At 35.9% G+C, this 25,607-nt stretch overlaps 1 protein-coding gene across 1 annotated transcript in view; it reads right to left on the bottom strand.

Moving 5' to 3' along the window:
* MALRD1 (MAM and LDL receptor class A domain containing 1) overlaps positions 1–25,607 on the bottom strand; it is a 241,736-nt gene that overhangs the window by 144,779 nt on the left and 71,350 nt on the right. The window contains exons 19-22 of the mRNA XM_017817063.1: positions 22,251–22,338; positions 18,247–18,423; positions 15,811–15,988; positions 1,827–1,983 (exon numbers count right to left, since the gene is read on the bottom strand). Coding sequence (XP_017672552.1) covers positions 1,827–1,983; positions 15,811–15,988; positions 18,247–18,423; positions 22,251–22,338 — 600 coding nt within the window. The remainder of the gene's footprint in view (positions 1–1,826; positions 1,984–15,810; positions 15,989–18,246; positions 18,424–22,250; positions 22,339–25,607) is intronic.

Below are 25,607 nucleotides of genomic sequence, written 5' to 3'. Positions count from 1 at the left end.
AAATAATGTTCTAAGCTTTTCTGATCTCGGAAAACATACTCAGTCCAGAGCCTTAACTTGGACTAACGTATTAATTTACTCTGAGTGGTTAACAGTGAATAAAAATTCTTCATTATTGGGTTGTAATTCAGTTGTAAAACATGGGAAAATGACTAACAAGTGTTACTAAAAATAAACTAGTTCATACATACATTAGGCTGCTCTTCTGGGATAGATTGTCTTGTCCTGATTCTTATGAAACATTTTTTTCTTTTACAAACAAAAACTTGGTCTTTTTTTATAAAGACCAAATTTCATAAATTTGGGCAATGAAAGACTTGTAAGCCCCCATACCCCTGCAAATAGTCAGTGAACTGGGGAAAGATGGCACTTTTCAACATGAGCAGAAAGTCCGAAACATGATTTGCTCCAACGTCTTGGGCATCCAAATTCAACTGAGCTGACAATAACAACAAGATGAGTGTTTGATGAAGTGTGTCAAGCTATGTCTCCAGCCAGTACTAGAGAGCTAAACATCCATTCACCAGTTGCCTGTACTACTTCTGCTTTCAGGGATTTACTGCTACTCTGCATAATCTTCTTAGGGCAGCCCAGGCATTTTTCATCATAATGAAAAAACTCCTTTTTTTGTTTTAATTTATGCAGTCCCATGTGTATATGATGTTGCATAACAGGTAAGTTCTGCCAAGCAAACAGCAGGTTCTTACACTAAGGAGCTTTTATTCCAGGGAAACAAAAGGAACAGATAACATATTAAATTGGATAGAAAAACAAAGTGACATCTGACTTTACAGACAAGAAGGACTGTCCATAGAAGACATGAATTTAAGAGAAAATAAATAAATTAGAGAGAAAGGAATTACAGATATTATTTGAGAGAATAGAGGATGCTGAATAAGAAAATATCTTTTTTACTCTCACATACACACTATATTTTTATCTGAAGATACATGTGTGAGTATAGACACATACACACATCCTTTTACATAGACTGTGAATTACCTGTTCTATTATATATCCAATTTGATACTGAATGCAGAGGTGACTGAGTGACTTATCCTGAGTATTATTTTTCAATCCATTCCTGATGCTGTAGGTATTTTGTAACAATCATGGGAAATCCCATTTTATGTTGTGTGTCAAAAAAATTGTTCAGAACAATGGTGCTGTTTTATTTATTCTCTTTGCAGTGACTCTGATCTACAAGCTGCTGAGTTAAATTTCCTTTCAAGAAGTGCTTTATTTTAACTAGAGTTAAGAAAAAGGTATGGGTAAGTACATTTGTTACTTATATGTCATAGAAATAGTTCAGTGGTGCTTACATTAATATAATGAAACTCTGAAAGTTGTATCTTCACTTTTCTAAGGACTAAGTTATTTCTACAAAATTTTAGCTCAGATTTTGATACAATTACTTTTTTTGTTCCTGCTCCAACATTCAGGCAAAGACCTTGATGCCCTATTATCTACTGTTGCTTTTCAGTGTCAAAGAGTACTGTGCAATACCAGACTTTTCCTTGTATGGAAGTTCCAACTGTAGTATGTCTATAAGGTCAGAATTTTGGTTGCTATAGGTTATATTTTCCCCAGCCTATTGAAGCTAATTCTTCCTTCAGATCATAATATATTGAGAGAAGTAGAGTGTTAGTAATTGTTCATTTTCATTTATTAGCAGCCTAGGCTTTAATGAAATTAAAAGAGAAGGCATAAATTTCCTCACAGTAATTTCATGCTGTAAAAAACCCCCCCTAAACCAAAAACAAAACAAACAAAAAACCCAAAAAACAATTAAGCAAAAAAATTCCAAACAAATAGCATCTCCATACCTCCAGAGAACCTATTGTTGAACCATTCATGTAGTTCCAGAATATGACTTTGCATCTGGGGCCCGTAAAGGAGATGACTGGGGTAGCAAAGTCAGTTGTGTGACCAAATTCTCCATTTGAGCTGTCTGCAAACAGATACCATCCTTCTTCAGTACCCCTGCTCAGAGAAAAAAGGTTATCTTTATTAAAACAAAAAATATAATCATAATTAAGTTATGATTGCAATATTTTTCTAGATAGTATCTCCTGTCTGGGTATCTGGATACATTCTAGTGTGCAGCCAGAATCCCAAGAAACCCTTGCAAAGGCAGCTAATATTTTCATATCAGAGATAGGCAAAAAAAATAAAGAGTTGAAGTCAATCTTTATCCACAGGATCATACAGATGTGGGCTAGAGGGCCTCTGGCTTTCCCTACAACCCTCTTTCCTCAGGGAAATCAGAGAGTTCAATGCTGCCTTAAAGAACATCCAAGACACTGGGTGCAATTTTGTCTCCTAAGCTGCTGGAAAAGATGGAAAGATGAAGTAACCATCAGACTCTGAGTGTACAGAGAGACCAGAAGTGCAGTTTTAGTGTTTTGGGCATCTGAGATTTGGCCCCTAAAACACTTGTTTTCCCAAGTAAAAAGCAGCTGCTAAACAAAGATGAGATCCTGCTCTCCTCGGTGGAGGTGCTTCATGCTCAGTTCTTCTCAAAACAACCTTTCCAACAAGTGCTCACAAACCTGATGATGTAGCCTATGTTCTTAAATAGGTGCTGGTGTTAGGTTTTCCTTGCTTTTCAGTTTTCTTGATTGACCAAGTTCTGAGCAACCACTCTGTAAAGTTGTACCAGCACAGTTGTGAGAAGGCAGTGACCATGCCCAGCAAGCACTGCCAAGAGAAATACAATATGCCCAAAGATGTCATGGCATCAGGCCCTTCCCAGACTGAAAGTCCTGCCTAATGGGAAGAGTCAGAAATTTGATGGTAGAGATTTAGAAACAGCCTTTCAAAAATCCTCAAAAAACAGAGACTGTTTCACTGCTTGTTACTCAGAGTACTGCTTTTACCTCCATTGGTGTCACACTAGAAATGAAAAACAAAACAAAACAAAAAAAACCCACCAAAACAATGAAAAAGATAACATTTTAAAACCTGGAGCATACCACCACTTGCTGTAGGTCAGACATGTTACAAGTGAAATCAGTGAAGACTGTTCATAAACCCAGCAGGGACTGAAGTCAGTCAGGGGGAGATTTCAGCGGGAAGAACAATGATCTGTGGAAATCAGGATCTTCTCCACAGTTTTATTTTACTTTTCATTCAGAGACAGATGAGAGAATTTTTGCTGAAGCTTTTCTTTTATCTCTGAATTCTGACAATTGAGACATTTTTATAATTACTTCCTGCATTTACATTATCATTTAGATGGCAGCCTAAATATTAAAAGTTTCTCCTAATAAATTGCAGGTACTATAATTAAGAGTGGAAAACTTTGAAAACTCATAGTTACAGGTCTTTTAAGCAAGTATACATTTGGAATATTAATTTATTTCCCTCCTTTCTACTGAAGAAAGCTGTAACAATCTAACAATTTTACGTTTCTTCTTTTCCTTGGTGCTGAGGTCTGGCCCGGAGGTAAGAGAGTATCCATTTCTATTAAGGTTTGCAAAATATTTAAAAATTCAGAATTTGCTACTGGGAATGCATGCCTTTGGTGGCCCAAGACAGTCAGCTCTGTATTTACAACAGCATTCAGGAGGACTGTAAGAAGCAGAATGATGGAAAGGTCTGAAAAGAAGTAGCACTTACAGCCCTCATACTTCCTGGGTTATTCAGTATTACATCCATGCCTCACAGTGAGATTAGTTTAAAGCAGTGGTAGGGTACAATCAGTACTATGACAACATTCAATCATCCATCTCTTATCGACGAAGGCAGACCAAAGATCACATCTCTGCCTAGATACTACTTGTCCCGTAGCTCATCCTAAAAAGGCAGAGGTCATTGCAATTTTTTTTACCTTATTTCAGTGTTTGTTACAATACCACATTTAAAACTATTAAACCAGAGGAAAGTTAAGTTTACCAGTGAAACTCTTCACAGAGCACTAGACGTTAAGGTTGGTGGCAGTATGCGATTACAAGAATATTAAGGTTACGCGGGAAAGTAGCGGGGAAACAGAAGGATCAGAAGGGGATGGGTAAGTATGTGTCAAGCACTCTTGTTGACTTTCACTCCTATCATGGAATTTTTACACTTAGGACTACGAGACTTACATACTTGTGATCTATCCATGTTCTTTAAAAGAAATGTTTTCTCCTAGTGACATTAATTTGCATCATGTTTGCTGACAGAAGAAAGAAATTTCTCTGTCTTGAAGTCTTGAAGCTGTCTGGTCTAGCAACCTGCATGGAATTTACAGGGAGGTGCACATTCTATAGGGGGAAGAGTTTGAAGAAATAAGAAATCATTCTGTTTGCATAGAGTTCATATGCTAGAGGACCCTCATCTTCTATGGATACATCTTTTGCAGCAGAGCCAGTATATGCAACCATCTGTTCAGTTTGTCAAGCTCTGACTTTCAAAGTAAAAGATTTCTTAGATGGTCTACCTGTATTTTAAACTAGTAAGAAATATACAGTGACAAGGTATGCCAAAATTTCCATAAACACAAATTATAAGTCTCTCTTACTCTGCTCAGAAATCGTTCTTGTCTTCACCCACCATCTTTGTTTTTAAGTGATCTTTAGTAAAGGTAAGAGTTTCTTCATTCTGTGATTTAATCATTTGACCCTTCCTTAAATTCCTTTCTTTCCTATTCCATAAAAGTATTCCTCTGATTTTTTTTAGTGAGATCTCAAGGACTCAATGATGTAAAAGTGTAAAACAAGATATTGTTCAACATGCATAACAGCAAATAAATCTGGCTTTCAATGTAGATCTTATGTAAGTGCTGAAATTCAGCAGAACACAGTAAGACTCCCCTGCCAATAGTTTCAAGAGCTCAGGCTAATTTGGAAAATTATCCCATAGAAAACCTTTTAGTTGGCAGCTACAGTGTCATTAAAATCTCGATACTTACCCTTTGAAAATAATTAATTTTACCTCTATACTGAAAGTATTCCCTATATAGAGACATTCCTGTGCCAGTGCAATAATCCTAATTAATTTCAAAGGGAAATTCACAACATTTTAATGGATATAAAATTTTCAACATAAGCAACTGACCTATATTTGCACACTTGTCTTTGTTAATAGCTTAATATTTCAAATATCTTTTAAACCGTAGTTGGCAAAGAATGGGCATTCATAAAGAATCTTCACTGTATTTCCCTCTTCAAAACATTCAAAAGAACACAGTGGACTGAAAATACTAAACGGGAATTAACAGTGAGGGAAAGATTAGATGCGTTAAGAAAAGTTGGAGACCTATCAAATAATTAAGCCCATCTTAAATCTGGTAGTGTTACAAGTAATGTCTCATGCTGTGAATTACACATTTCACAGTAGTAGTTGTCTATTGTTGGAATGTTTGAAAGTGGATCAAAAATTAATCAGTTGAACTTTCTTGTACAGAAAGTTTAAGCTCTGACTTAATTAGTTGCTGGACATACCTTAGTTTTTAAAGTGTTAATTCAACTATATATCTTCTACAAATTTTTTGAGAATGTCTAATTAAGCATGTAAATGGACCTATAAAATACCTTTTACTCGTTATTTTTCTTTAGGATTGAAATTAAACCTGATTAGAAAACAAACAATGCCATTTCATTAAAGATTTCTGATTTCCTTCCAAATCTCAGCAATGAGAAAAGCAAACAACAAACACAGAATCATATAAAATTACACAGAATCAACCAGGTTGGAAAAGACCTCTGAGATCGTCAAGTCCAACTCATGACCCAACACCACCCTGTCAACTAGACCATGGCACTAAGTGCCACGTCCAGTCTCTTCTTAAATACCTCCAGGGACTGTGACTCCGCCACCTCCCTGGGCAAATTATTCCAATGTCTGATCACTCTCTCTGTAAAGAATTTCTTTCTAATGTCTAACCTAAACCACCCCTGGCATAGCTTAAGACTATGCCCTCTTGTCCTACTGCTGGTTGCATGGGAGAAGAGACCAATGCCCACCTGGCTCCAACCTGCATTCAGGTGGTTGTAGAGAGTGATGAGGTCTCCCCTGAGCCTCCTCTTCTCCAACCTCAACAGCCCCACCTCCCTCAGCCGCTCCTCGTAGGGCCTGTGTTCCAGTCCCTTCACCAGCCTCACTGCCCTTCTCTGGACACTCTCCAGCACCTCAATATCATTCCTGAACCGAGGGCCTCAAAACTGGACACAGCACTCAAGGTGCGGCCTAACTAATGCCAAGTGAAGTGGCGGAATCACTTCCCTGGTCCTGCTGGCCACACCGTTCCTAATACAAGCCAGGATGCCATTGGCCTTCTTGGCCCCCTGGGCACACTGCTGGCTCATGTTCAGCTTCCTGTCGAAGAGATGAAAATTTCAGTTTCCTTAGAGTTATATGTGTCCCAATGATTAGCACACCATATTAAATTTTGAAATTCAGAAAGCAACAGCCTCCCCATGCATTTTTGTTTTTCCTGAATATATAGGTCCATAAACACCGTGCAGTATCTACAGAGCTGATCAGAGCCCCATAGACATGTTGGACTTATTACACATTGAAAGTGTTATTCTTCAGCTCTCCAACACCATCTGCCCAAGATGTGCCAGGTTAGTGACCTGATATTGGACTAGATGGGTTTCTGTACAGAGAAAAAAACCAAAATAGTGGTCAAGAAAACCCCACAGGGAACAAGATGACATTCAAAAGTAGCACTGTCTTGACCAAAGAGGAAGGACTGTGTGATGTGAGACATATCAGGAAAATGTGGGCCAACAAAGCTCAAGCTGATGGTTTGAATCAGGCAAGTCAGTGGCTTCAGTTTGCGTTTGCCACATCCTCTGCATCCTTTATCAGGGTAGTGGTGGTGGGGGAGATCATTCTCTTCTCTAGCTTCTTTCCCCCAAGAGCATAGACAACCAGCTGACAGAAGTTTTGCCAAAGTTAAGGTATTTGCAGGAGATTTTTAATTTCAGATTAGCTAGGATTTCCTAGTTAAAAAACACTTCCTCAAAAGATTTCTGAGAAAGTTTTTAGTTAAGAGGGAGTTAAATTCTTTTAATTCCTAAAAATCATATTTATGAGAAAATGCTTATGTTTTTGCCACTTTTTTCCTTGTACTATGTCATCAGAATATAGTATTGGCATTTTAATGCCTTATATATTTGACACAAGATGGTTGTAAACTCAAATACTTTGACCTTTCCACCATGCTTAGGTTCATTTTATGTTGATTCCTATTAATTCTTGTTTATAGTGTCAGAAACCAAATGATATGAAAGTTTTGGTAAAAATTTAAGTAGGTATAATCAGAAAACTTTTCATATTTTCTAGCATTGGCTACAAAAGTTGCATTATAAATATTCATAAGCATTCAAAATTCATTATAACAGTATTCCAAAGGAAACAGGCAGAAATACAAGGACAGCTTAATCTTTATGTGTCCATATAGAGTCCAATGTAACTTCAATATGATAAGTGTAAAATGGGAAAGCTGTGCCTATAGCATTGTTTATTTGAAATGTGACTTTAAAGTGGGAAACTGCTAAAAGGTTGATAGAAGCAATTTAGAAATATTACAGAAAGTGTTATAGAAATAAATAAAAAAATAAAAGCCTTCTGTAAAAAGAAAAACAAACACTAACATTTCCTTCAACATTACATCTTCCTGTAGAAATCACAAAAAATGATAAAAAGATTCAGAAGTGAAAGAGACCTTAATATTCAAGCCCTCATTCAAGAAGAAGTTTATCACCTCCTTTATGTTTTTTTTTAATAGCTACTCAATGCACTGCCCATTATGCCCATTGGTTTAGTCAGAAGGAGAGGGTAGTCCATGATGGGCAGTGCCAAGGTTTTACTTAAGATGTGTAGTGACTGTGAATCTGAAAGAATGTGGCAAAGCACATCTATAGGAAACAGGAGAAGATTTATAATGAGAAAGAAGGACAATAATAAAAAAATAACTTGTTTCTTTCATATCTATGCTTGTTAGATATTCGGTGTCTGCACCAGAAATAGTTTGATTACTTATCCTTCTCTAGATAATACAGGATGGCCTATTATAGATCATAACATATGAACAAATCTTGCATAGACCCTGTCTTGTGGGGTTTGACACATAACATAAAAATAAAATAAAAATTATTGTAAGTACATTATTTCAGAAAAAGAATCTATATTTTAAATTAAAATAGTTTAAAGCATGTGACTTTCAGTATTCTTAAACAACAAGAGGAACTCCAATAACTTAATTAATTCTATGTATCAGAGAAAGATTTTCTCTGCTGAGCACTTCCAACCACTTAAATCTTAATGGGTTTTAAGTAGTCAGTAACTAAATCTGTATCTAACAACCAAACGAAAAAAAGAAAAAGGAAGGTTTTTCTTGAATTTAATTTAAAGATTTCTGTAAGGATTTAAACAAAAATTTAAAAGGGAATTGAGAGCAAACAGTTATTAGGAATGCAGATTTTCACTTAGAGCAATATGTGATAAATTTAATTTCCAACTGGTTATTCCAAAAGGAGTAAGTTGTCTTACTAAGATTTGAAACATATTTTTATCTAGTAAACATGCATATCTATTAATATTCAATATTAATGCATAATAAACCCAGAAACAAGAAAGCAACATGATTGTCACGCCATAATAAAGTAGACATAGTCTGAAACGATGTCATAGAGCTATTTGCTATTGCAGAAGCCAGCCTCTACCTGTGTTTACAGCTGACTGTAGGCTGTTGGATGCCTACAGACCAGGTTCTTTGCACAATGTTAGAGAAAAAATTTCTCTCTTGAGCATCTAAACTTTGGCATAGAATGGAGGATTGATGGTTAATTCAAACTGAACAGAAAAAATGGTGCTTAACACACCAAAACACTAGTCACATACTGAGACCTGTAATTGGACACTGACATTAAAAAGTTGCTCAAAAGAAAATCACTAGAAATGTGAGAAGGAATCCTTGCACTAAATCAAAATGTGGTATCTTTATTATCAGATTTTAAGAGTCAAAATTCCAAAAGAAAATCTCTATCTTTGACCGTGCTATAGGTGTATCACATAAAAGTTTGATGCCTTGTTTTATACAATAAATACAAATTCAAAAAAGAAAATGAGCTGGTGAAGTTTTACTCACACATAATGATTAAATTCTTCACAGTTTAATCTATCTTCATTATGAGATTAATCCTAACAGAAGAGGTAAAAAATACTTTGGGTACGTTCTCTTTCTTCATTCAAAATTAGGTTTGATGCAATTATGATTACTTGAAATGAACTAATTTTACATCATCCTGCAAATAATTTCTAGCTGTTAGCTTATTCATAAAAGTAATTCACATTATTTAAGTTGCACACACAAGAAAAAACAAACCAAACCAACCAAGACACCAAAAACCAAAACCAACCAAGCAAAAAACCCAAAAAACCACAAACCAAAGGAAAAACACACACAGTACTTTAGCTCCCCAAGTGGATGGTGCAAAATGTAAATTTACATTTTCAGCACTTTTCAAACTTCTTTTTACCTTAAAATGAATTATTCTATTTTCTTCAGTTTCACTATAAACACACTATAAAGATTTCTCTTATAAAAATGCTGAAAGTACAGTCTTTAGTGTCTAGTTTTTAAGCAACATATTGCTTCAGTTGATACTAATATGTATTATCTGTATTACTATGACAGTTGTGCGCAATTCCAAATTATTTTTCCATGCACATTCATCTGAACTTTGCCACTAACAAAGTAAGAAAACACTAATAAATGGATAATGACAAAGTCAAAAGATAATATTAAGACGAACGATAAAACTTCAGACTGAAGGTGGCTCACTTCTTATAAGCACTGGTGGAGTCACTTGATATTTAAACCTGAATCCATCTGTAGATTCATCTGGCAGTATTATTCAGTTATGGTGAGAAGAATACAAATGGAGATGCAGACTTATTTGGAGAGCAGGGAGGAAAACTGGGGCACATCATGTAAATCCAGTGCTTTACAGATATAGCGTAATCACAGCAGAAGAGAGATGAGTAAGGTGCAACCACCCAAATCTTTATTTTGCACTTCAGGACAATTTTGTGTACAATGCTCAGTGCCACACTCCCATAATATGGCAGTGGTAGCTATCAGTGGGCTAAAGCAGGTATATGCACATCAGCTTTAATCACACCTGAACTGCAGCACTGATACACAGTTTATAATCAGAGTAAAGTGCACAATGCTAATGAAACACAAAGTCTGATGATGCGATGATGCACTTCAAATCACACTTTCCTTCTCAGGAACTGAGTAGATCAAACATTTTGAAAGTAGCAACAACTGATTAAAACAACTTATCTGTTCCTCAGACAAAGCATGATCACTGCATACTCCTCTAAATACATTTGTGCCTTTTTGTATGGATCTTGCATTTGCAAATCTTGCAAATCTCTAAACCTCCAGGCTGTAGGTATGATTTTTAAAAATTCACGGATATGCCTTTGGAACTGCAGAAATTTCTAGGTCCTTTAAGAGCGGAAGGTGTATCATTGGTTTGAGGCTACCTCAAAATAGCAGAACACTAAAATAACAGAACCACTGATAGTGAAAAGGAAAGCCTAAAAAACCTTAAACAGCAAACAAATAAACTTTATAGCTGAACAGTAGAGCATGGATTATTATGTTATTACTGAACCTAATCCCCTTTTTTCCTCTTTGTTCTGTCAGCACCATCGTTCTCAGAAAATTTCTGTTAAAACTCTCTCAAGATTTACCAACGCACTTAAAAGCATTGCAGCATACCAACCACCACAGAAAGCAAATGGCACTGGAGATGAAAGATTCCATGTTTTGATCATAACACAAAAGTCAGTGCTGTTAGTTGGATTTTCTGCATTGGAGATTTTATTCTGATTGCTCTGACTGACACAGGGCTGAGATTAATTCATGGTCTTTCGATGACTCATCTAACCTGCCACCTCTCATTAGCATTCTGTCATATCTCCATGAATTCTGCTGCAACTGAAGGCAATGGGAAACAAGAGGAATGAGTTTTCTTCTCAAATAACCAAGCTGAGGTGAAAAAGCCACCAAAATTTCTAATTACAATGGGTATTATTTTTAATTAGCTATTTTCTGCATTGCACTTTAGTATAAAATGGTCTGTTACTGTAGAAAGCTCCTCAGTAACTACATTTTTACTTAGCATGAAATGCTCAGTATCTATGGTCATTTTTCTTGCCTTATTGACACCCTGGATGTTTACTAGTGTGAACAGTAAAGTACATGTTTCACAAGTACTTAGAAAACAAGCATATACTAAACGGCATCTTATTAAAAAAAATGACGGGGAAACTCTGACCTTTGATTATCATAATTCTTATTATCTGAAAAAAAAAGCATTATAGAAAAAATTGCCACATACTTTTTCTTGTAAATGACCTAATGAAGACTTTCAGCAATCCTGTAATTATTTTTAATAATAAAAATATATATTAAATATAAATATAGCAACCCATTACATTGCTCTTCCTATGTAGATAGAAAGGCTTAGTTTCTGTTTTTAAAAAATATTTGACTGAATCACTTTTATAAGAGAATATATGTTTTAAATATCTGCTGGGCTAACTGTAAGCATCTTCCTGCAACTTCTGCATTACAAGTCAGTCTAGAGAAGATATTGTCTTCATATGAGAGCATACACACTTTCAAGACACATATAGGATAATCCAAGTAATTTTCCAGCCTTTGAATGAGGTATTTGCCCATAGCACACAGGTGTCTCAAATGCTTTATCTAAACATCACATGGACAAAGCTATCCCAACATGGGAAAAGTATTAGAAAAGGTTTGATTTTGGTTATAAAGCACTGCTGAAATCAAGAAGGTATCTGTAATGAAGAAGACAGTACTGGCATGAAGCTAGTGGGAAGAAAAGGTAACTTCAGAAAGTCTCTCCTTCAGCAGCCAAGGAAGCTGTGACCTGTGCTGAGAGTGCTGGGAGGACTGAAAGCTTGGGCTGTCTTTTTGGTAGCACAAGGAAGCTGCTGCAGCAACTGGAGGAGGGGTGGCCTTGGTTCCTCTCATCCATCCATTTGCAAATCTACAACTTGCCTTTGATTTTCAACTTTGCACCCTTCCATCTAGGCACTAGGAGGCTGTTTGAGCAATGAATCTCCCTTTCTTCTTGCTGGTTGTTTCATGCCTTTGCACCTCACAAATTGTGAGACAGTTCAGTTCTAAAGAAAACTATGTAGCTGTTATGGAAAAGGAATTTTAAGGGGAATATGCTGTACTGGAGAGGATCCTCATCCATGAAACACCCTGTTGCTCCTCTTCCTGCCTGGCCACTGAAGAATTTTCCCCCTATGTTTTTTCACAAAGAGAAAATCTTACCTTTAGAGTCAATGTATCTGGCTATGAATGCTCCAAAGAGAGCTCTGTTCATATAAGACTGTCTCAGCATTCCTTGCACATTTTCCAAGTCCCAGTTGATCAGGTCTCTGACCCCTTCACGCAGGATATTCCTTAACTGCATTTAACTATTTTGGAGACTACCTAGTATTTATCATATACATGAAAATTCATTTCAATATTGATTTCGATGCTCATTTTATTATCTCTTCTCTGTCAGGCTAAATGGCACAAAACAAGTGCAATTTTGTATATGCATTATAATTTTGGGGTTTTGGTTATATCACCTAAGTGAAATGCACTATAAAAAAAAATCACCTTCAAGTACTTAAATTAAGCTTTCTCCCTTCAAAAGTTCCTTTAGTAGTGTTCTATGGGATTATAATTTTTCCTCCTATTTTGAAGTTCTTAGACTCACAAATTTAAACATTTTTTGACTGCTTAAAAACTGCTGGGCTTAAGTATATTGCTTAAAACCTTTAATTTTGCCTAATTTTTTCTGTCCTGAATTCTGGTAATGATGATCTGAAAAGCACACACAAAAGCAAGACAGATTTGTTATTACAAATATGATTCTCAGGGGAGCTATTCACCCAGTAATAATTATCATGTGAGCTTAGAAATTTATTTCTGCATCATTAATTGTTTTGACTTCTTCGATTTGATGACAGATTTGGGATATGAGTTATACCAATTAAGTAATTATAAAGTTTTCAATTACCAGTTGTACCCAAATATCATTAATAATATCAAAGAATTTGCTACATCACCAACCAGTTTCTCTAAAAAGTAAATAAATTAATAGAGTTATCCATTTGCTGATCTATTCTATACACTTGTTTAAGGCTACACAAACTGATACTTTCATTGTTATAGCTTTTAGAAACCTAACTGCCAAAGAGAATTTCATTTGCTAAGTATAAAATCATGCCACAAGAGCTCTGCATTCACGCAGAGGTCTTTTCAGTGCACAATGTCAATGACACCCAGTTCTCTGCAAAACAAGCAACATCCTTTTCGTAGCCCGAGATGAGGACTGTCAGGCTGCCATAGCACACTCCCGTAATGGCTTCTATTCCTCCAGCCTTGAGTTTCTATATGCAAATACAAGCTGTTCTCTCCTCTATTCCTGAAGTAATTACTTTCACTTAATTAATGTAATTACAGCTTCAAAGATTCGCACCTCCACCTCACAATTCATCAGCCTACAGGTGGCTAGCCCAAGTACTTATTCTAGGGAAGCAGATGATTTCACTCTCCAACCATTCATGGGTATTTCTGCTGAAAGTACTCATTGTAAGTTGCACTGTCACCTACTCTTGCATCAGGATGAATTCAGATAATTCTATACATAATCCTGCATGTTTTATTTTAATTTGCAAACACACAAGATTACAGTAATACATCTTCTCTCACCTAACTCCATGGAAATCTGGGGAAAATGGATGAGAAAATAAAACCAAACATTGCAGGGTTTTAATCCAACAAAACTGCTGCTGTGCATCTCTTACAGTAATTTGGAAGCATCATGCATCTGTAGTCTTCTATAGGCCAATAAACAGGAAGGGGGAAACAGTAGAACCAAATTGCATCTCACGTGAAACATCACAGCAGCAATACATTTCAGAGTTGCCTGAAAACTGCAATCTCTATGGATCATTTACTTTCTCTTTTTATGAGTCCTTTTCAATATACTGTTAGTTGCATTAAACTCTGAAAATATGTTGTAAAAGAGTAGTACAATTTCATGTATCACCATGCCAACGGAAATGCACAGTGGAAAGATTGTGAAAGGATTTACTAAGTACACATACACTGCTGGTATTGGCAAATATATAACAATTAAATAACTGTCAATGAAATATTTGACAGCTAATTTATTGTAAATAGCTGCTGTTTTTACATAATACACTTATTTTCCATATATAATGTAGACACCTGTAAATAATTAGGTACCATCGCGATTCTTCTTTGCTGTTGTTGAATGATTTTTTGTGGGTTTGGTATATTAAAGACCATTTTTGCACTCTGTGGGCTATTGCATAAAGTAAACACACGTGTCACTAGAACCAGTCAATTATTTTTCTGTTTATAATAATTAATCTGTATGGAAATTTTCTTATTAATGAAGTTGTATAACATTGAAAATTGTTTGTACTCAATGCATTTGCTATTTAAACTTGTAGGGATTTTGTTTCAATAAATCTCAATTATTATTTTAAACTGGAATATATTACATTAATGCATTTTTTAAAATCACAATTCTTACTTTAAAAAGAAACCAAAGAAACCCCAAAAAAACTAAACAGGTAAACCCAAATGTCCATGCAGAAAAGCTAATTTTTGTTGTTTGAGACAAATCAAAGGAATATCTTTAGGGGAGCTAGTAATTGTCTTAAACAATTCACTTTTAATGAAATATTAATTTAGAAATATTCACTAAGAGAACATAGACATTTTACATTTTTAATATGAAGTTATATAATGTATCAGAAAAATGATAATATAAAAATATATGGCAAATAAAATATCAATTAAACTGAGCTGCATTAGTTAAATATTAAATGACTGCAGAATTCACAAGACCTGTTAAGGTAACTTTTTCTGCCAACCCTTGGGTAAAACTGCTGGGATGATAACTATATCTAACAATAACAATAATAAAATTGTTAGCAATAGCTAACAATAACTAACAATAACTAACAATAGCTAGTATGGTAAAAATGTGAGCATAAGTTGTCTGTGTGGCTGAAGGCTGTCTGAGAAAGTATTGACCCAAAACTGATCCAGATGATGACCACCATCAACTACTCTAAACAGTACCAAACTAATTACAAAGAGCTTTTACAGGAGAAGTCAGCTTGAAAAGAAATATAAAAGTAGGATGAAAATTTGTAATAGAGGAGATTTATAATGGAGTGCAAAGAGCAGCAGCCAAAACCTGGTTATGACATGCCAGAAGTCATCTTGCTGATGCCACAACCACTGCACAGACCAGACAGCAGCACCCCCACTGCATGCTGCCAATAACCAGCAGCCAGCTGGTGGGCTGACGGTTTGGGGTGCTACAAGGAGGGTTGATTTCTCATGGCATGTTTAACAGACTGTAGGCAGTGGTATGTGTACACATAAAGCTGGAGCAGCATGTCTTGAAAACTTGCTTTCCCGTAACGGGGAACACGTGTTTCTCTGGATGGGGAGGTACTGAAACTTTTGGGAATTACTCATAGAAGGGTGTTTAGGAATGTGTACCTGTTTTTTAATGTTTTGTATTTTGATTCATCTGTTGGATTGATGCTGTTGATCCTGCATATCTACTTCACTGATTGTCAGCTAATTACATGTCATTAATAAATCAGTACACTGCTTCAATATTGTGAACTGAGAGTTTTACCCTCTGACAATCCATTTGTGGTGGCTAAGATCACATATTCTAAGAAAAATTCACATATTTGAAAAATTGTACTCACGTAGTATGATCAGTTAATGGGCTGTGTTGCTCTTGCTCAGGGTAGAGATTTGCCCCTCTTCCAAGTTTCCACTTGAATATGTTTGTGGTACGTATGGAATAACTTCCTGACATCTGTTCAGAGGCTGGTTGATGCCATCCACAGAGGTTTTTATCTTCAAAGTTGCAGACTTCCATAACTTTAGAGATGTTTATATAAAGATTGAAAAACATTAGCTGATGGTACAATAGAGTAAGCAACACGGAAACACAAAGGATTCAATTTATAGTAACCATGAACACTTGCACAGTACTAACATGCATAGTTTTTTCTCTATAGATAAAACATTAATTTTCTATGTTTCCTATTAGGCAGATTCTAATTTTGGCAATATACCAATTCATTTGCACTTCAATATCTACCTTTATATGTGTTCTGACCAGCTTTCAGGTAATTCTAAAAATCTGTCCTGTGATATACATGGAAAGGTGTGTAAAATTCATCAGCTGCAAATCTGTGAGCTGCTGTGGGGCTGTTTCTTCAGTCCTGTAGACTGGTGACATTAGCAAATCATTGCACATTGTGTACAAAGTCCATGACCAAAACTCTAAAAAAAACCCCCGAATATTTCCGGCAGCTATTTTGCACTAGTGTCAAATACTGAATTGTTGTCTTATTAAATAAATATTCAGCTGCCCATCACTGAAGTTTTGGTTCCGGAATAACTGGACAAGAAAAGTAAGCTCAGTACTGACCTTCCTTAGGGGAAAGAAACCCACATATTTTCCATTTCCTCTGTGAATACTTATTCTCCAGTACATCTTCTTGAGTATTTTACAGAAACTTTGTCTACATTATCCAAATTGAGTCTAGTCACTCTCTAGAACTTTGGAACAAATTATTATACTGAAGTCTAAGTGACTGCTGTGAGAGTTATGCAAAGGAAATTAGAGTTTATTTTAACACATGAAGCTTAAATGTTTCATCAAGAAATTACAGTTTTTTAGGAGAATGTGCCTGATGTTTCTTTCCTTGGAGGGTAAAAATGGTAGAGTAAGGAGAGAGGGAGTTTTGATTTAAAGCTTGTATATCCTCACTAAGGAAGCAAACTGAAGCCAGTGTGATCTCAAGAGTTGCCCATATACAGATTTGTGATATTTGCTGAGAATGAAGAGTGGTATAGCATTAAGAGTTTATTCTCCTTTTTAAGGTGCTTTGTAAACATTATGTTTCAAGTGCCTCTGACAAAGATAACACCTTTCTGAGAATATTTTTCTGTTTCAGTAAGGACATACTTAACTCCTATTCCAGTATTGTCGTTTGAAGGATAAATTGCCATCTTAATGATGGGAGACATCACACAAAGCAAATATGTAAAGGTGTATTCTACACAGTATTTATCTTGCTTAGGTGGAAAGGATGTTTTGTAAGATGCAAATTTCTGAGGGGAAAAATAAAAGCTCTATTCAGAGGGTTCTGTTTTATTTTTCAGGGCAAGATTTCAGTGGTTGGTGTGTTTTCACACTACAGGAAACTACCCAGTGACATTTATATATCAGATTCATTTTTCCAGTTATTCCCACATAAGAAATAGACATAGTGAGTGTAGTGTTACTTCTCCTTGCTGAGCCCTCAGCCCTGAGACAGGTAATTGAGTTCTCTACACAAAGTGTAATGAATTCAGAGTTTTGATCTTCAGTGACCATAGTTTTGCTTGCAGAGGCTGAGGAGGTCACTCTCTGATGTTTGTCCCCCTCATTAATTGGCTTCCGTAAAGCAGTACTTTCAAGTACTGTGCTTTGAGGCAAAATAAAGTCATTAACAGCTTCTTCTAAAATGCTATAGTGTGAATTGCTGCAACTCAGAAGCAATCAACAACTGTCTTAGACCTTTATGGACAACATATGGGGACTTTGTCCACTGTCTCACTTCCAATGTTCCCATCTGACTACCAGAGCTTTACAGGCTGTAACTGCTGTGTGGAATAGGCTGAATTTCACAATCATTGCTGCTGCTGCAACTACTTTGTATGAAAAAAAAACCCTAACAAGAAAACAAAACCCATATTTATTAAAGTAGGTAAGAAGTGGATCCCATTCTCCCAGATGTCCATCTGAAACATGAGACAGTAAACTTATTCTCTCTTCCAGTCTGGACCAGTGAACATTTTAAGAAACAATGCTGACTGAAAATTGTCATGTACCCATCATTAGGGAACTGAGGATTCCTTCCTCTGTCACATTTCATTAGTAACTTGAAATGTCAAGTCTGAATCGCAAGGCAGAAAGTGCATAACATCACAGATTCCCATGTTAAAAGCAAAATGCAATTATTTTTTTCTGGGGAAAATCATATTAAAAATACCAAATTCCAAAGGTAAACAAATAGCAGCTAAAGCAATGTGTTTATCAGCCAGAAACTAGTAAGATAACAGAGTACAGGGTTTCATACACTTACCACAATCTGATTCATCAGACTGATCAGAGCAGTCAGGTCTAAAATCACACTTCTGGGTCATGTGGATGCAGCGACCAGAGGCTCTACAGACAAACTCCTTCTCTGTGCAGTTGTTCATGGGGAGTGTGGCAGGAACTGAAGTTCCTGAAGTAATTGTAGAGATAGTGGGCAAATTTCCTTTGAAAAACAAAGCAACAGAATGTTGAGTGCCTGGATCAAGGCGTTCTAGCTTCATAGTGATTTCCCCCCTTGCCACTCCCACCGTTTGTCAAGGGTATAGATTTACTGGAAACATGCCTGGACAGTCGAGTTGAATGACTTAAATGCTGCTCAGCAGGAGCTAAATTGAACATTTCCTCAGTGGAAAGCACTAGTTTTGTCATGCCAGCCAACCAGGATCCATACAGTTTTCAATACTTGCAGGAATTTATTTACGTCTCTCCTGCCTTTCAAATTTGGATTAACTGAGTGAGTCATTTCAAAAAATTGATGCCACTGAGACTGAAAAATAATCACAGAAACTTATTTTCCCTGTGAACCAAGGCTAACAGATTATTCTGATGATAATGGCTTTTTTTTAACATGTCGATTACTGCAAGTGACTGTGGAAATTACTATGTAACCTTCTTACCTTGTAAATTCATCACTGAAAAAAAATTCTTTTCTCATTAAAGAAATTATTCTGAGGTCATCACCTTGTTCCACCACCTCCTTTATGCTTCATTCAAACTCATTACCACTTCTTTCAAATCAATTGTCTTTTCTTTTCCTCTTATGCTTTACTATGCACCTTTCTTCAGGCTTACTCTCATTTCTTGAAAACCTTTGCTATTATTGTCCATAAAAAGAATTTTCATTATAAAACTCCTTTTTAAAATTTAATCCTTAATGAAATTATAAACTGTAGTGCACAATGCACCTGAGCAATACACCTGAGTTAATTAAAAAGTACATGTGAGGACTTTTTATATTAAATGTGTCTAGGACAGCATGGTTTTGCTGGGTTTTTTTCTTGAAGCCTGGAGCACTAAGAATGATAACAAACTACACATAGGAGCCATCTCTATTTCAGAAGGTAGAAAGCAAATCTAAGACAAATAAATTACACTCCAATCAAAGGAATGGTACTCACATAATATCTTAAGATTCAAACAAAAGACTTGGGGGAAGAATCCTTTTGAAGGAAGAATTGTATGAATTAATATATTTATCTGCATCTCATAATAATAGCAAATACCTTATTGGTTAAAATTTTTTAAATATAAATGCCACATTCAAGTCTCCTAATCCACTGGAATGAGAGAAGAAATTTGGAGTATTGTAACCTTTACTCCACCTGAGAAGAAAGGAAGTTCTGACACTTTCTCTATTATGAAACAATTAATTTTCTGTGGTTTATGAAATGCCATTTTTCAGGGCAAGCATCATAGCCTTTGGTTACGGCAGTCAAATAATGTATTGAAGCGGTACGCTCAAAATTAAACATCTTTTGTATTACTTATGAGGGACTTTACCACCAAGCTATCAAGCCCATCTCTTCCTAATCAGTTTTTGGTTACTTAAAGTGGAACAAGAGCAACTGGGCAGCTAGTAGTCAATTCTAGGGTGCAGGGATATGGAAACCCTGCTTTTTCAACCTGATCCAACTTCTGTTGAATATGGTGGAATATGCCATATTTATTGTCTATTTTTTTAGGCTTTTCCCACAGTCTCTTTGACTGTTTTTTGGTTGTTGGCATATTTTTATGGCATGGAGGAAATAAAATAAAGGTAGGACCCTGGAGTGCCTCAAAAATTGCTTCAAAACTAAAAACACTTTAAAAATATACAGAACACAAAACCTGAATCCTGTCCACCATTATACTTGAGTATTTTTGTTTTATCTTTCCATACAAAATGAACTCTTTTTTTCTTATTTATGAACTTTGAAACTCTGACTCTCTATACTTTTCAAATTTCTCGTTTGATTTACTCTCTCTCACAGTATCCTTCTGGACAAAATGTCCAGCACACAGCTGGATAAACACATCATGGGCTGGGTGAGCAATTGGCTCACGGGTCAAGCACAGAGGGTAATAGGGAATGGGGCAACATCACACTGGAGACCTGTCACTAGTGGGGTTCTGCAGGGCTCCATCTTGGGCCCTGTGCTCTTCAACATCTTCATAAATTACTTGGATGCAGGACTGGAAGGGATACTAAGCAAGTTTGTAGATGGCACAAAACTCAGAGGAGCTGTTGACTCCCTCAAAGGCAGGGAGGCCCTGCAGAGAGACCTCGACAAATCAGAGGACAGGGTAATCACCAACCATGGGAAGTTCAACAAGAGAAAGTGCCGGATTCTGCCCCTGGGACAGGGCAACCCTAGATGTTCAGATAGACTGGGGAATGAGATGCTGGAAAGCAGTGCTGTGGAAAGGGACCTGGGGGGTCCTGGCTGATGGCAAGTTGAACATGACTCAGCAGTGCCCTGGCAGGCAGGAGGGCCAACCGTGTCCTGGAGGCACCAGGAAAAGCATCCTCAGCTGATTGAGGGAGTAATTGTTCTGTTCTATTCTGCACTGGTGCACCCTCACCTTGGGCACTGTGTGCAGTTTTGGGCACTGCATTATAAATAAGATATTAGGTTATTGGAGAGTGTCCAAAGGAGGGCAATGAACATGGTGAAAGGCCTTGAGGGGAAGCCATATGACGAGTGGCTGAGGGCACTTGGTCTGTTCAGCCTGGAGGAGACTTCATTGCAATCTACAACTTTTTCATGAGGGGAAGAGGAGGGTCGGACACTGCTTTCTTCTCTGTGGTGACAAGTGACAGGACCTGAGGGAATGGCTTGAGGTTGTGTCAGGGGAGGTTTAAGTTGGATATTAGAAAAAAATTCTTCACCTCTAGGCTGGTTGGGCACTGGAACAGGCTCCCCAGGGAAGTGGTCACAGCACCAAATGCGACAGAATTCAAGAAGCATTTGGGCAACGCTCTCAGGCCCATGGTGTGACTCTTGGGGATGGTCCTGTGCAGGGCTAAGGATTGGACTTTGATGATCCTTGTGTGTTCCTTCCAATTTGGCATATTTTGTGAAGATTTTCTTTCATAACTCATTTGAAAATATTAAGGGATTTTTTGACTTGTTCTTTCAAGATATTCTTTCTCAGATATAAGGCATTGTACATTAATTGAGTATTTAAAAGAAGACCCCTTTATATTCAAAATGTTATAATAAATGCTGTGCACTGTATAAATTTGCTAAAAAGTGAGATAATTATCTGCAAAATAAATGCCATACACACTTCATATTCCTAGTATACATAGTTATATCAACAAGAAATTTTTGGAGTAGCAAAAATGCATCTGCACTAGCGTGTTTTAGAATTAGTGCTAGGATGCTAATATTTAGACACTAGTCCTGTCATGACTTTACATCAACTGCCACACCACATATAACTCTGTAATGCCTGTTGCAGCTAACAGCAGTCCTCTTAATCCTTCTGTGATGAAGGATTTATGTCTGGTGTCTTGAAGTACATGTATTTTGTGATATAATATTTTACAATTCTGTAGACATTGTACTACCCTTCGTAACAAGGATTTCTGAGAACAGGTTGCTTTATCATCTGAACTATTCGTGTGCTGTCATGTGAGAGCAATTGGTACAGTGAATACATGAAGAATTATTGAGGGGAGGTGGAAGGTTGCATCCAACTGAATAGGCTGAATGAAAGTTTAGTTTTTTTACACACAGTTATATTTCTTTTTTCTTCTAGGAATCAAGATCTCACAGAGTTTGGAAGCTGCACATTTCTCGCTGAGGATCTGCTTTGGGCCTCACTCGCACAGCAGAAACTATTTTGTGCTGATGCCTGGATATGAGGGGAGCAGGGAAACAAGTCTGAATTTCCTTGTCAGGCATGAGCCACAGTTTGATCTGGGTTTTGCTTTTCTAGTAGTAATATTTAGAATAACACCAATGAATCAGCTCACAGCTGGGAGCTGTACAGTTCAACTCTTACCATTGTAAAGAGTACAGCCTAGGAAAGACATGTCATCAAGTCCAATGTCTCCAGTGAAACCATCGCCTACAGTACCTTCCATCAAGATCTAGGGGAACAAGAATTACGAAAACATTTTTCAGTATATAGTAGACTTCCACTACTCATTAAATATTTAACATGAATTGATAGAGGAGTCATTTGCCATGTTTCACACTTAAAATGAAATTAAATTTATTCTAGGGGAAAAAAATTCTATTTAGAGACACTTTACGAAAGAGATTAATTATTATCAGCTTTCACTGGTGGTTACATTAATCACAGTGAACTGTAACAGAATGATTGGCTTCACAATGGTGTAAATTCACCGAAACATCATTGTGATATAAAATGATGGCAAGACATCATAAGTGGCATATTATGATTAGCTCCTTTGGTACTTATTGCAATAACACTAATCATGCCTAAATATAGTAACATTTATTTGAATAAATTATAGACTCTTACACAAATACCAGTGTGCTGAAAACAATTAAGCAGGTTAGAGAAGAGCTGTGGAACCTTCTAAGGATAAATTTTCTACTATTTCATTAGAGTTGTCAATGCTGTGTTTGTTCACTTTCTCACTATTGTCTAGGAATGGAAGAGGTTAGTGCTTGTGAAATATTCTTTGGAACACTAAATAAGCCTCTTTTCTTCTTACTGTTCCTGAATGGTAAATATCCAAGCAGGAGATTACGGAAAGATTCACTAAGAATTGTCTTAGTTTAACTTATTAATAATCTCTATTCATAAAAATAAAAAGCTTTCTTGAACAATGCAATTTGAAAAAAAAGATAAATGGATGTTTTTGCCGATCCAATGGAGTTCAAATGTTGAAGTTGTTTCCTTGCTGTTTTTTAAAATACTTCTGTCACATACTATATGCATACATTCAAGCTTCCAGCTTATTCTGAAATGCTGCGTAAAATTTCTAATGTATTTCTCACAGTTTGTTCCTCAGTTCAACAGAAAATTCCTACCCAGGAAAAAAGATAAATAGTGGCAAAAACATGGCAGTCCTACTTCACAGTACTGTCAGTTCTAATTTTTTTTTGCAATTTACTTATTTGCAATTTTTCTGCTATTCTGAAATTGCATGTGAATAGTAGATTTATTACCGATGCTGACATCACCAGAGTAAATAAAAATGATTACACATCCTTTATACTTGATGTCCATTAGATAAAAAAAAATGAGTATGCTAAAAGAAGACAGGTATATGTCCCCTACTGTGGATATACTTAAGACAGGTTATTTTAAGATAAAATATATCTTTTGCAAATGACAACAGTAAATGACACAATTGTCTCTTATTGTTCTCATCTTAGTATGGAATTCTTATTTTTACCTCAGAATACCTATAAATATTCTTTACAATATTATCTCAGTCTTTTGTTTCCTGTTTAGATTAAAGTGTGGGCAATGTTGCAGTACTGGTACCAATAGCAATAAAATGATTAGAAACAGGACAAACCAAGACATCTGTTGTTTGGAAATGTCATGTAAGAAAATTTATTATTCCAAAATTACTCTTTCCAGTGTAATTTTGACTGGCAAACACACAGTAGTTTACATATAACTTTGAATTTGTTTTCAGAGCACGAAATATTAACTGCTAATAATTGATTACTCATTAATTGAATTCAGACAAAGAGAAAGAGGCTTTGTTTATTCACATAATTGTTACTAAGACAAATCTGGGTGCCCTCAAAACTACACTAATTTTTTTCCCTTGAGAAAGTTGCACTCATGGAACTTAGTCGGGAATGTGCTATAAAGAGATTAAAATTATCCAAAGCTAGAAGTGGCAGGACATAGTTCTGTAGGGGTAATTGAATTCAGAATACCTCTGTACTGTTAAGATGATGATTCTGATTGCATTGTTTAAAATCTCCCCACCCAAAATAATTTTTAATTTATTTATGTAGCTGGGGAGTCTGATACTTTGGCATATAGCATGAACTCATTAGCAACACAGGAAATGTAACAGAGATGTAGGTAGAGACTTGAAAATAAGACCGATTTATGAGTTAATGCCTCAACATAGAATATAGTCTCTCTGCACCTGTGGTTAAACATTGACCACTTAAATTAATTTGCCAGCTGTAATTCTGCAAACTTCATAAGCTATTATTAAACAATCTCCAGGGAATTCATCCACCATGAAGCTCATTTCACATCTCATTTATTATTTGAATAAGAATAAATAGTTCCCAATTTCTCGTTTTCAGAACTCTAGAGATCCAGTCTCAATGAAAACTATAAAGGTATCAAAATGTATTCTACATTAAAAAACTCCATGAAAAGCAAACTGTGTTAGAATGACAGTCCATATATATAAAAGGAACGATCCCTTATGATTTTGAACAAAATAGGCTTTGAAGAGTGAAGTAACACTTCCACAAGTGTTAATAAAGAAATTACAATGGGTAACATTGTTCTGTACAAATGTCCAATTTTTACAGCAGTGTTAATTTCTGTCACTAGGCAGTTCCCACTGAAGGTTAGCAAAATAAAATCTTAATTTCCATACAAGCATAGCTTAAGCTAAAATTGAATTAATTTCAAAAACTGTGAGGTATTAAAATTTCTAAAGATTTCTGAATGTCTAGGAAATGGTGATATTAGTTCTAATGTATTTAACCAGTGATTTAGTTGAACAATATCTCGGGATTGTCACAGGAAGTGTCAACAGTGTTACTTAATGATTTTATTAGTTGCTTGAGCATGGTAATTTGGATTAGGTTTGCTATGATTCTTTCTAGCAAGAAGTTGTGCGATTTGGTTTGAAGAAGAAAGAACAACCAAAAAAGTGGATAATAGCACAAATAACTGACAAAGCACTTTGCCTTCAAAAACTTTTGTTGTAACTTACTGAAAGCAAATGCAAGATTGAAAATAATATACATTTCACCCCATGTCTCTGAAGTAAACTACTCTTACATGTTAATGCTAGGGATAAATAAAGAAAAATTTCCAATAAATTTTCATCAAGAAATGTAACAAATCCATTACGAGATGATGGAACTTTTGTAATTACAAAGGACAAGCCATAGAATCAAGCCTCAAAGTTCCTTTTTCTTAAAATATCTTCATTCAATGATCATGTCACAATAAGTCTTTAGTGTCGGAAGATGTTTTTCAAGAACATGTGAACATATTCTTATTCCTATAATAAGTACATAAAAGAGGGAAACTATTTACCAAGCAAAGATGATTTTTTTCAGAATAATTGTGATTTAAAAAAAATGGACACATTTGGATTTAATTTTGACTTTTTTATCACTTATTAGTTAGTTCATGTCAAATAAGACTTGTTGATTTCTTTGATAAGTA

Source organism: Lepidothrix coronata, unplaced genomic scaffold (genome assembly GCF_001604755.1).
Source record: "Lepidothrix coronata isolate B3197 unplaced genomic scaffold, Lepidothrix_coronata-1.0 Scaffold59, whole genome shotgun sequence".
NCBI classification, from domain to species: Eukaryota; Metazoa; Chordata; class Aves; order Passeriformes; family Pipridae; genus Lepidothrix; species Lepidothrix coronata.
Note: the sequence above shows the minus strand (reverse complement) of the source record. Positions and strands in the feature narration are given on the sequence as shown.